Below are 12,586 nucleotides of genomic sequence, written 5' to 3'. Positions count from 1 at the left end.
ACGTCATGCGTGTAACTAAACTCTTCAGCCATCCATCCATCCATCCATTATCTGCTGCTTATCCGGGGTTCGGGTTGCGGGGGTAGCGGCTTCAGGAGAGACACCCAGACCTCCCTCTTCCCAGCTACCTCTACCAGCTCCTCAGGGAGGACACCGAGGCGTTCCCAGGCTAGCCGAGAGATATAATCCCTCCAGCGAGTCCTGGGTCTGCCCCGGGGCCTCCTCCCTATAGGACATGCACGGAAAACCTCTCCGGGTAGCCGCCCAGGAGGCATCCGCATGGTTTGCCAGAACCTTTTTGAGGCCGACCGAAAGTCACCTTCCATGGCCTCACCGAACTCCTCTCACGCCCGCCGGTACCCGTCAGCTGCCTCCGGAGACCCCCGGGCTAATAATTCCCGGTAAGCCTCCTTCTTCAGCTTCATGGCCCCCCTCACCTCTGGTGTCCACCATTGGGTACGGGGGTTACCGCCACGACTGGCACCAACCACCCTGCAGCCACAGCTCCGTACGGCCGCTTCCACAATGGAGGTCTGGAACAGTGTCCATTCAGACTCAATGTCCCCAACCTCCCCCGGTATGCAGTTGGAATTCTGCCGGAGGCACGAGTTAAAGCTCCGGCGAACAGGAGCCTCTGCCAGACGTTCCCAGCAGACCCTCACTATGCGCTTGGGCCTACCAGGTCTGACCAGCTTCCTCCCCCGCCACCTGAGCCAACTCATCACCAGGTGGTGATCAGTTGACAGCTCTGCCCTTCTCTTTACCCGAGTGTCCAAGACGGAAGGCCACAGATCAGATGATACGATTATGAAATCGATCATCGACCTGTAGCCCCGGGCATGTTCGTACCATGTCCACTTATGGACACCCTTATGCTGAAACATGGTGTTCGTTATGGACAAACCATGTATTGCACAGAAGTCCAATAACAGAACACCACTCAGATTCAGATCAGGGAGGCCGTTCCTCCCAATCACCCCCTTCCAGGTCACACTGTCATTGCCCACGTGAGCGTTGAAATCCCCCAGCAAAACGATGGAATCCCCCCGCGGCACGCCAAATAGCATACCGCTAAGGGAATCTAAGAAGGCCAGGTACTCTGAACTGACATTCGGCGCATAAACGCAGATGACATTCAGAGACCTATCCCCGACCCGAAGGCGCAGGGAAACAGCCCTCTCGTTCACCGGGGTAAACTCCGTTGTTAATGCACCGAGCTGTGGGGCCACCAATAGCCTCACCCCAGCCCAGCGTCAGCCACCCGCCGCAATTCCAGAATAAAAGAGCGTCCAGCCCCTCTCCAGGAGATTGGTTCCAGAACCCAAGCTATGTGTTGAGGTGAGCCTGACTATATCTAGTCGATACCTCTCAACCTCACGCACAAGCTCAGGCTCCTTCCCCACCAGAGAGGTGATATTCCATGTCCGGAAAGCCAGTTTTGTTAGCCGGGGATCGGACCGCCAGGGCCTCCCTTGGCTGCCACCCGATCCAGACTCTTCAGCCAATAAGGGCAAACGTTCCAGTTTGTGCAGCCGGGTGAGAGGTCGCAATGCATCTAACCGTAATGCATTGCATCAGGATCAGAATGCGTTGCTTTAAGCCAGCTGTAAGCAAGTGGAACGCACCCAATGACCGGACTGGGGAAACAAACTGAAACGTGGACTTAATACAGAGGACTAATGACAACAACCAGAAACAGCTGATCACATGGGGATCCCACACGAGGTTAATGAGGGGGCGTGGCACACGGAAGGATCGGGGCAGGACAGGGGTAATGTTGGGATAAGATCTTTATCGTTTTGGAAGCTATTAAGAAAAAAATGCTCTTCATGTTTTATCCTGTTCATTTTGTGAAAAAGAAAAAAAGACATTTAAGTGTAATTTTGGGGGGCTGGGAAGCAATTAATTGGTTTTCCATTATTTCTTATGGGAAAAATTTGATCAGAACTCGAACTTTTTAGGATTCGATCCGGAGTCCGGAACAGATTAAGTTCGAGAACCGAGGTACCACTGTATCTGTCTTAAGATCAGCAGCTATGTTGTCGTCATGGAAAACACCTACTTTTAGGGAAACCAGAAAATGTCAGGGAGCACACTTTGAGCTAGGACAGGATTTGTGAACTACCGTTTCAGTTAAAAGGACCTGGATTTCACTTAAGTTCTTGTTGTGTGCTGATTGGTCAGTCTTCTGTAATCATGAATGTGTCACTAATGTTAATGTGAAACAGTTGGATGAGTGTTTTAATCAAGGAAACCAAGCAGTCAAAGCACAAGAGCTATTTATCCAAGGAACCTTTTAGTTTTAATGTAGTTTGTAAAATCTAAAGTAGTTCAAAATGTCCTCTCTGACATGGTCATACCCACTTCCCATCTGCACATTCCTACCCCAACATATCATACTTGAATGGTCAGGTATGTTTCTGACAAAAGATGTCAGATAGTCTGTAGTATAGTCTGAAGTAGTACAGGGGCTAACCGAGTTATAACAGGTCCTTCTGGGGGCGTGGCTGCCTCCTGGAACGTTAAATGGCACGTTCTCATTTTCTGTGGCCTATATGGGCATCACGTAGGTCAGTCTGTACTTGTGAATTAAATTCTATAAACAATCCCTCTTTGCAACCTTCCCAGCTGAACAGCTGCTCTCTGAAATCCCATTAGGTTTCAAATCTTCTTGCAAATTCTTAGTCCCTTTTCAGATGATGTCTTTAATAATAATAATAATCGATACTTTATTGATCCCCTTGGGGAAATTGTCTTATGTTTAATGACTTCTGAAGAGTGCTATATATGTAACAGTAACGTAAAAAGAGAAGTGAGGTGCTCATTGATAAACAAGGGTGTTGCAGCCAATAATGTAATAACTGCCATTAATGTAATTACTGCCAATAACATAATATTTCCATTCTTAATATAAAATCTCAGAATAAAAAACATTATTGGCCAGTTTTTGACTGCATTAAGAATGGAAAAATTATTGCATTATTGACTGCTACAAGGGGTCACAGGCCATGGACTGTGTGAATATCAGCACGCCAACATTTCACACTAACTCCTCACGATTCCGGGTGTTCCCTCTGTAATGTACTGCATGGCCATTTCTACCTACGTCATGTGCATCCCAGGATTGCATGAGAGAATCCTCATAGTGTACCACACCTAACCCCAAATGTGTATTTTTACTTGAAAAGCTTCAACCTAAACTGACATTCTGTGAGTTGGGCTTACTGGCTCATTCATCATGGAAGAGCAGATGTTGCAATAACTCATTCTCTCTCTCTCTCTCTCTCTCTCTCTCTCTGCCTCTGTGCAGGCCTCGTCCATGCTGAGAGCATCCGTTGCACCTCCGTGAGTGAGACCTACACACCGCCTTAATGAGCCATTCTTCTGCTGAGTACTGGGTTTTGTGCAACAGTAATTGCCTGAGCCAGACTTATCTACAGATAATTTAAAGAATTGGTTACATTAAAAAGCAGCAGACTGAAATTTAGTTGCAAAAGTAAAAATCGTTGTAACTTGTTTTATGAATGTTGATTGTAATGTTAATATTGAGAATATTAATATTCTTCTAACAATTTTTAATTGTATGATATGTCTTCATTTACTTTGTTGCATGTTGTCAGGGAGCTGAGATCAGTGATTTTTTTCCTTTGTAATTTATTTATTTTTTTAACAGCATTGGTCATTGCATTTCCATTCTGTAGGAGGCACTTGCAGCTCCAGCCGACTTGTTACTTTGAAAATTCTTTTTTTTTATTTTCATTTTGTGCGATCCTCTAAGCCTTGCTCTCTCGCAATTAGCAAGCCCAAAGATGTGCCATTGCTACCGTCTCTGGACTATGAAAGGCTGAAGAAGGACCTGAGCAGCGGAACGGACAGGCTAAAAGCGCTGCTGCTGCAGGCGCTGCGATGGGTAAGGAAAGCCAGACTGCCCCTGGATGCCTGTCCCTGGAAGCGTGTTGGGCTACCCCACCGACCACGTAGCTGAAAGAGCAGGGGAGGTGGGGTGCCGGCTCGACACTCTACACGCCAAGGGTTTCTCACAGATTCCCTGGAATACTAATGCTTTTACTAAATGCTTAGGGCCGAATTTACGCTTTTTTCCCCATTGTGTCTTTGCACCCAGAGCTCCTGTCTGATGTTGTATTGCATCATGATCGCTCTTTGTGTCATTACTGGCCATGCTATGTACAAACTAAGCATGATGTCAAATAGGATTTGCACATTACTAGTGTTAAGTAGTCCTTTTTTTCTCGTGTTTGCTTCTTAGAGGCTGACCCGATCGCTTCCTGGTGAGCAGAGGGACACGGTGCTGCAAGCCTTTGTTGCGAATGATCTCCTGGATCGCCACACGAATGGCCAGGTACAGCACACTGTCGTACGCCTCCACAGCACATTATCACCCAGGTATAGTTCTTCTAATAAACCTCTGTATTGCTGAGGCTTCTGTAATGCCGGTAGAGGCAAAGCCTGTAAGGTCAGAGTTGTGTGACCGTATCCAGCCTTGTGTGTGACATCCTCCAGCTGTGGGAAGCACTTATTTACATTTACAGCTTTCAGCTGGACAACAGCAAGCCTGCTCGGAAAAACCACAGAATGACGGAAGCTCAGATCAGATAGCCAGAGCAGAGTCCATGTTTCTAGTTAAAGTGACTAGAGGCCTATTGGATTAGAGGAACTTCCTCAAAGGATAATCCAATAAAGTGGAGTCCTTTCTGTGGCAATGTCTGATCCCTGCATGCTAAACCATGCCAAGGTTCTCATAAACAGCATGCTCCTTTTTTAAGTGGTATTTGGTGTTATATGTATGTTTGTTTGTGCACCTTGTTCTTGTTATATGCACCAGAATTAAGAAGTTTTGAGTTTCACGCGCGTTAAAAACAGCACTTAAAGAATAAGCCTGAGGCATGTAAGTACATATGTGGTAACAGGATGTTTGCATGTACATGGTAGCAAGATGAAACCGAGATAGTCAATGCTGCCAGTGCTGCCCCAAAACCACAGGTGTGCATTTCCCTTACAGAAAGGTGTCCTGCGTCTGATGAAGTCGAGCGACGAGGTTGTCAGGCAGTACACGGCACGGCTGCTTAATGCCTTCGCTTCCCTCTCTGAAGGTCAGCCTCCCGCTCTCATTTTTATCTTGGTTTTGTCATTTTACCTTTGCACATGCGCATCAATTGCTGCCTGCTAATCAGTTCTAAAATTTAATTTCTTTTATGATATTTCTAAGAACATAATTTGTTAGAATTAGTTAGTGAGTGTCTAAGGTTTTTTTGAAGAATCGTCGACAAAACAGGTACTTTGTCTATAATCCAACAATTATAATCCAACAATTATTGCAGCAATTGTATTCGTATATTTTTTACAATTGTTCACTAATCTTTCTATGAGGTTGGTCATGAAATGAATTTTTCCATTATGGTGGTTGGAGTCATCAAGTGGCTGATGATAACTCACCTGCTCCTGTTTCCTCCGGCCAGGACGCATGTACCTCTCACAGATCCCTTCCCTGATGAAAATTTTGGAACGTGCTTTGAAGACCGAGAGGAAGGATTCAGTGACGAGGGAGAATGTTCTAGGTGCTTTGCAGAAGCTCAGTCTCAGGTACCTTCATGAGCTGCAGGTGGCATAGTGATTAGGACATGGACTTATAATCTGATAGGCCGGACCTGAGAGAGGTGCTGAACCAGATTTGCTCTAGTGAAAAATTCAGCTGTATAAATGGGTAAAAATGTCTCCTTGAGCAAATGTCACCTAATGAACTAAACATACAGTCCTAGTCAAAGATTTAGACATGCCAAGCCGCCTACAAAGCAGAGCAATAGTGTTGCATGACATGACCTGGCCACATAACCTAAACACTGTAGAGATGGTTTGGGAAGAGTTTGACCAGAGAGTGAAGGAAAAGTGGCCAATGAGTGTTCAGCATATGTGGGACCACCTTCAGGACAGCTGGAAAAGCATCCCAGGAGGCCACCTCATGAAACTGGTGTGGAGGAGAAAGTAGGGTCAGCCAGTCCCTAGAGCAATTGGGGTTAAGGGCCTAGCTCAAGGGCCTAATGGTGGGATCGCTCTGCCAACCACGGAATTTGAACCAGCAACCTCCTGAGTCCCAACTCATAGAGCTGCCCACCCCACCCCAACAAGTAAATTTTTTTGTTTCATTTTTTGGCCAGTGCATAATTCAATGTATGTTATTTTATAGTTTGGACGTCTATAATTATTTTAAAATGTAGAAAATAGTACAAACAAACCTTTATATGGGTTAGTGTGTCCTATAGACTATAGACTGGTACTTTAAATATGACGTGCAAAATGGTCTTCCTCGTAAGAATAGACCCACACGGGAGGGAAAGCTTGTGATGTGCAAGAAGGAGGGAAAGATTGTCCCCCTCTTCAATAATGGGGCCTTCTAAACAAAATAGTATTGCTTCCAGTAGGAATAAGTTTGCACGGTGCTCTGTGAGTATACGCTCATCGCGGCATCTGTGCGTGGCTGCAGGAGGCCTCAGCAGTCGGCCATGATCGAGCACGGGCTGATCTCCTGGCTGGTGGATGAGCTGCAGGAGTCGGACAGTCTTTCAGACTATACTCTGGAGTACTCCGTGGCGCTACTTATGAACCTCTGCTTACGAAGCCAAGGTGAGCTCTCTGGCCGCTGTTTGTCCCTGCAAGCCCCCAGGGGGGATCGCTGGAAGCTCCGCCATAGTCCCCTTTTCTCCTAATGTTTTTTTTTTGTTCTTTTCCCCTCTTATGGTCATCTCCCCCACAATCGCACTCTCCACAGGCAGGAAGAAGTGTGCCGAGAGAGCTGACCAAGTACTGAGGGTCCTCACAGACCTACTGGGACATGAAAACGATGAGGTGAACCACGCCAGGAAGCCATGCTGTGCACATGGCACATCGAGTATCAGCACCAGTGTCCTGGGTTGCTGCTTCAGCTACCAGATGAATCTAACTTGAAACAATTTTATCTTGCATAGGGTTTTGTTTTTTTTTTCTTTTTCTTTGAATCAGTGCCATTTTTGTGGTTTTTCATTCATGCGAGTTAGTTACCTCCTCTGCTGCTGCCACTAGGAAATTGCCATCTTCCTGTCATAGTTTGTGTGTTTTTTCTTTTTATTGCCTTGCGGGCATTGCCAATCGCTGCCATGTGTGACTGCAGATCCGGCCGTACGTGAATGGTGCTCTGTACAGCATCCTGGGCATCCCTGCTGTGAGAGGCAAAGCCAGGGAGATGGTGAGCCAAGGCACCTCTTCTCAGTGCGGCTCTGCCGGCACACGGCCCGTCCTTCACTCTCCCTCCTCGTTTCCTCAGAGCCTGGAGGAGATACTGCGCTGCTACGCTAAGGAGGGGAATCCCGAGCTGAGCCGGCAGATAGAGTTCATCATCAAGCAGCTCAATTCAGGTAAGGCTTGAAATCCTGTGTGGCACCACAAGGGACACTATCCTGTTTTCATTATAACATGTTTTATTTTCAAAAAATATCTGCGGCTTTATCCGATGGTGTTTATACAAGGGGAAGTATCTGAAGATGGACCTGAATCAGATGATGAAGAGGAAGAGGATGATGACGAGGTCAGCTGTCCAACATTTTGCTAAAGTTGTCGTCCCGGGAGTGTGACCATAGGGCACATCCGTACCATCAGGTCAATGGCCGAAACTCATTCTCTCTGCAGGATTGCCTGTTGTGAATAAGAATGGGAAGATGGCATTTTTCAGAAAAAATCCACAAAAAAAATCAGATTTATCAGACTTGGCATACACACGTCCCCTTGGAAATTTCAGGTCTATCCTGTAAATGTGCATATGTGCACAAGCTTGAGATCCTGACCAGCCCACAAATAACCGTACAGCCCAGAAATAACCATAAAGGGTCAATGCAAACAAACTGCATACTCATATAACACGCAAATCAAGCCTTTCTGGTTGCAAAGTTGGATGATAGCAACTGCAAATAAATAAAAAAAAAAAAAAAAGAGGAATTTTGCCCAGTGCGAGGTATAGGCAGGGGTGCCGCTAGAGATTTTGGATCCTATGTAAGCATATAATATTGCCCCCCCCCCCAACCCAGACCAGTCCGGTTATGTTCTACAGCTTTTATGGCCTCTTTTTTTAAAAAAAAAAAAAAAAAAACTTTGCTTTACTTTGATCGCCCTACATTGCCTTTCAGTAATTACCCTGTCTGCTTCTGGCTAGCTACCTGAGGCTAATGCTGCCTGCACAGATAACCTAGTGGGGAAAAAGAATGTCATTTTTTTCTCAATGACAAATACAGACTCATCAAAGCTTATGACAAACTGGCAAAAACGAACCACCGAGAGGCAGCAGTGAAAATACAATAATGGCTTTAAGATAATGTAAAGCTGTGAAAATGGACTGTATAAATAAAATTGAATGGAATTGAATATTATGTGCAGTACTGTACTGCATTATACTGTATTTAAATTATACACAGTTCAGTAATTTAATTTGTACAGTACTATAATTTGAAAAACATTTGAAACAGCTGTACTGTACTTTGAAATCATCAGTAAAATTAAGTAAACAGTGACGCTGTTCGTTTTATTACCTTATATTTGTGTAATAAATATACATACGTGAATTAGATGGTAATCTGCCTGAGACATAAAGAAGAAAAAAATTGGTTATAATGATCGTCCACTTATAGTGATCAATTTCACCCACACAGACGTGATCCCTATAAGTGGGTTCCACTGTACTTGTAATTAAATTACAGTCTAAAATAATCAGATTGCAGTTACTTTAAGGATTACTATTTATAAAAGCCTATATGACAGTGAATATTAATTCAGTGTCCATTTAGAATAACTATGTAAACGTTACAGTGAATGCTAGATGGAGGATAGAATGAAGGGTGCTGGGGTATGTATCTTCAGATGCATGTGAGTGTCTGCATTTTACCATTGAATGTGCAGAGATGATTATATGTTCCAGGAAGCCCAAGGGAAAGATGCAATACAACCAACTTGAATGATCTTAGTCTGAAATCTAATTTTTATAAATAAATCATACAAAAATACTGTTAATGTCGATTGTATTATAAGCGTAGCTGCATGTTCATATGGTGAGAAGTATGACCAGATCTTCACTGTCCTCACAGAACCTGCACTTTCTCAGCATGAGGCCATGAATCCCCTTTTACCAAACTACATCACAGGGTGATTCCCAGCCACTCACTTGGCTTCTTTAGCTTGCCACCTTTTTATTCATTTCAGTAAATTTACATGGTATTTCTTTCACAGGACGATGCAATGGAGGCAGACCTCGACAAAGAGGAGGTGCTTCAGCCGGAGCTCGAGGAGCTCTCGGGAGAATCCCTCCTCACCACGGAGTACCTGGGGGTATGCCTCTTGGACCACTCAGTCCAACACAAAAGTGGTGACAATTGTGACTGTTGAGAAACTCGAATGTAGTGATTGTTACTCTGTTTATGCAGCATATAGATGTGGTTTTCCTAGTCTGATGATTGACAGTGTACTTGTCAAATCAGAATATTTCCTGCACATGGTCTTTCCAGGTATGTTTATACTTCTGGATAGAAATAAACATGGATGCTTGATTTGGCTTTCAGATCATGACCAATATGGTCAGATCCAAGAGGAGGACAGCAACCCCACTGGGCCAGAGCATCGACGAACCTCTTCAACGGCCAGTGACCCCCAGTTCACACCGAAATGTCTACGTGGTGTAAGTCTATATACGTGTTTCTGTTAAGTGCGGTATTTTTCCATTTGATGAATGCAATGAAAATGTTACTAATTGAAATGTTGCTTATAGAAAACCCCATTTTTGTGTTGATGTTGGCACCTTGGCCCACGAGGACCCTCTGGCTGTTTCATCTCTATGTCCCTCTGCAGTGATACTCTGAGGCACCTATAATGCCTTCTGCACCTCATAAGCAGGCATAATTTCAGCAGGAAGCAGTGTTCATTTTGATAGCAAATTTTGATTTATGTTTTGTCTTAGTTTTTTGAAAAAAAAATGCAATTTAGTTTCTAGTTTTAGTATTACAGAATACTTAGTCAACTAAATCTACAGTAGATGCAGTCAGTGATACAAACCGGTTTAGTCATAATTTAATGCATCATTTTCACATTTCTTTGGAAATTTCACTGAAATTTCACAGACATACCTACACATATACATGGCAATAGGTTTGAACATGCAGTCTTTAAGGACACAGATTTAACTGTGGTAATATGAAACATGCACTAATTCTAAAATGTCTTCATATTAACTTTATTAAATAAAATATAACTAAAATTTAGTCAGAAACAAAATACCTGCATATGATGCATCTTCATTCATGTTATAAGAATAAACACCAATGCATAGAACCTCAGCTCTCCACTCTTAAAAACGTAAGTATGTATCAGTGAAAACCAACTGGGTTGTGCGTATTTCCACACCTGGTTTAATTCATGACAGTGAACTGTTTGTTGTATTAATTTTGTTGTGCTTCAAATTTGTGGTGTTTTTTTCCCCCATTATTGCACAGCTTGCACTGAGTATTGTTTTCTTTTACATCAAATGTGAAATTTATCCATATACCAGAATTTATCCATATACCTAAAGTCAGCTGTGCACAGACTAGGCTTGAGCAGTATTTAATCTTTCATATCGTCATTACTGTCCAGGGATTACTCAGCAATATGCAGTATTTTGACTATGTTTTCCATTACTGTCCGATTTTCTGGTACTTTTACATTCATCTTACGGATGGTCAGTTTCAAATTTTCTCTTTGTGTCATTTTGGTCTCGCTTTTATTTGTTAGAAAAACTGATGTTCTATCATTACCATCCTTTTTCAGGCAGTTATTTTAAACCTCATGCTGGTGTGTTTATTAATGGTGTAATGGTTTTGAAACCGTGATACAAATATTCACAATTGTGTCATGGTTCTGGAAGGCAGAACCACGATATCCAATCCCAACTCTAATCTGCAGCCGCAGGTACAACCTGTTTAGCTCTCATTATGTTACTAAAGCTGCCAAACTCATTTTTCATTTCACAATTAACACCTTAACACATGTAAATCACAATTTTATTATTCTATTTAAATTTAAGCCAAGCTGTATATTTTGTAAATTGTACACATTTCATCTGTTTTATTATCTTCCAACTGCATGTGTCACATAACTATTTTGGTCCAATCATGATCAATTGATCATGTCTGCAGTAAGAGCTCAGCTAGTTTCATTAGCTAAAGAGGGATATAAGGATTATATTTATTAAATGGTTACGAAGTTACTCATTAGTTTATGCAGTCATTTTCTTGATTGTTCCCTAGTACTTTAAACAAAAGGCTCCTCATTTGTAGTACAAGGTATGGTTTTGTCAAAGGTGCTGTCACTTGCTGGTCCTGCCTGGAATTTCTGAGAGTCCATTTAATGAGCCTCAGAAAAAACGCAGTACAGCCCTCTGATCAAACAGTGAGTCAGTGTATAAAGAGGGCCTCTGCTGCCTGATCCTGTTGGTCAGTGACATTAATAGTGGGGTGGTGCATCAAAAGTGCCAGTTAGTTTACATTCTGCTCTTGTGTGTCAGCGAACAGATCTAACATGGTGACATCAGCATGGTGAGGTTCAGTGGTCTGGTGGTGGCAAGGTTGTGAGCGAGAGCTGGGTAGCGTGTGGGTCAGGATCTGCGCCTGTAAATGGAAGACTGCTTTCAAGTCCTATGGTTGGCAGAGTAGCCACAATAACATTAGAAAAAGCACAGCCAAGGTGTTTGGTCGCTTTTAGCCACCAGCCTCTCTGTCTTCCGTCCCAGGGACTTTCGTTCAGGCAGTAACTTTCAGCCCCCGCTGTCCCGCCGGAGGAGCAAGGACAGCCTCCCCTGCTCTGACAGTGACTCCCGGCCCCCGACTCGCAGCAGCAGTGCAAACTCTGTGCACCCATTGCTGGGTACGTGATCGGCATGTGAGCAGCTCCCAGATGGTTAATGACGAATCCTTCTCATGTAGTTTAAATAAATGGTTTAAATAGAACCCCTCTGTTCTACAATGCATGCTGTAAGACTCTGAACAGGTGAGAGGGGAATAGGAATGTGACTTCAAAAAATCCAATATAATAAAACAAATAAATCAGGCACAGGAAAAGAAACAATGTGGACACTGGGCTTACAGATGTGGCAGCAAGGCTTGGGTGTGTCGAGGGTTAAGAGGAAAAGATAAGTAAGTCTCATATTATTCGGAACTGTCCACAGGTGAATGACTGCCTGACTACTGCCCACCCCGGGACACCTGCTGCGTTCCCCTCATACATAAACTATCCATGGGTCATAGTATGTGAGAACTACAAATCTTATTGCTGAAAAATGACTGTGTAACCTGGTCATACACACTTAATGCAAAGAGGAGTTCATCACTTTAAATCAAGGCCTTTGGTAAAGCTTGTGCTTCTGAATTTGGCTTCACTAACTGCATTATGCGACTGGTGTGTACAAAGCAGTTTAATGTCTGCCCGCTTTATAATGAACAGTGCCAGTCAGATTTCCTGGTCTTACTGCGATGTTTTCAAATGATTCTAAACTTACTCTCTAATGTGCCTGTCTAGAGCCTTC

General features: G+C 43.6%; 1 protein-coding gene across 6 annotated transcripts in view; it reads left to right on the top strand.

Moving 5' to 3' along the window:
• armc9 (armadillo repeat containing 9) overlaps positions 1 to 12,586 on the top strand; it is a 40,923-nt gene that overhangs the window by 14,867 nt on the left and 13,470 nt on the right. For 5 of the 6 annotated variants that reach the window (XM_023819947.2, XM_023819949.2, XM_023819950.2 and 2 more), the window contains 13 exons: positions 3,311 to 3,345; positions 3,799 to 3,910; positions 4,268 to 4,360; positions 5,021 to 5,111; positions 5,478 to 5,601; positions 6,500 to 6,639; positions 6,785 to 6,861; positions 7,163 to 7,237; positions 7,316 to 7,406; positions 7,518 to 7,576; positions 9,265 to 9,363; positions 9,594 to 9,709; positions 11,795 to 11,928. In XM_023819947.2, coding sequence (XP_023675715.2) covers positions 3,311 to 3,345; positions 3,799 to 3,910; positions 4,268 to 4,360; positions 5,021 to 5,111; positions 5,478 to 5,601; positions 6,500 to 6,639; positions 6,785 to 6,861; positions 7,163 to 7,237; positions 7,316 to 7,406; positions 7,518 to 7,576; positions 9,265 to 9,363; positions 9,594 to 9,709; positions 11,795 to 11,928 — 1,246 coding nt within the window. Of the gene's footprint in view, positions 1 to 3,310; positions 3,346 to 3,798; positions 3,911 to 4,267; positions 4,361 to 5,020; positions 5,112 to 5,477; positions 5,602 to 6,499; positions 6,640 to 6,784; positions 6,862 to 7,162; positions 7,238 to 7,315; positions 7,407 to 7,517; positions 7,577 to 9,264; positions 9,364 to 9,593; positions 9,714 to 11,794; positions 11,929 to 12,586 lie in introns of those variants that run through there. The other variant, XM_023819951.2, reaches the window with a different exon arrangement.

This window comes from Paramormyrops kingsleyae, chromosome 15 (genome assembly GCF_048594095.1).
Source record: "Paramormyrops kingsleyae isolate MSU_618 chromosome 15, PKINGS_0.4, whole genome shotgun sequence".
Taxonomy (NCBI): domain Eukaryota; kingdom Metazoa; phylum Chordata; class Actinopteri; order Osteoglossiformes; family Mormyridae; genus Paramormyrops; species Paramormyrops kingsleyae.
The sequence above is the reverse complement of the archived record's forward strand: the minus strand, read 5'-3'. Positions and strand labels throughout refer to the sequence as shown.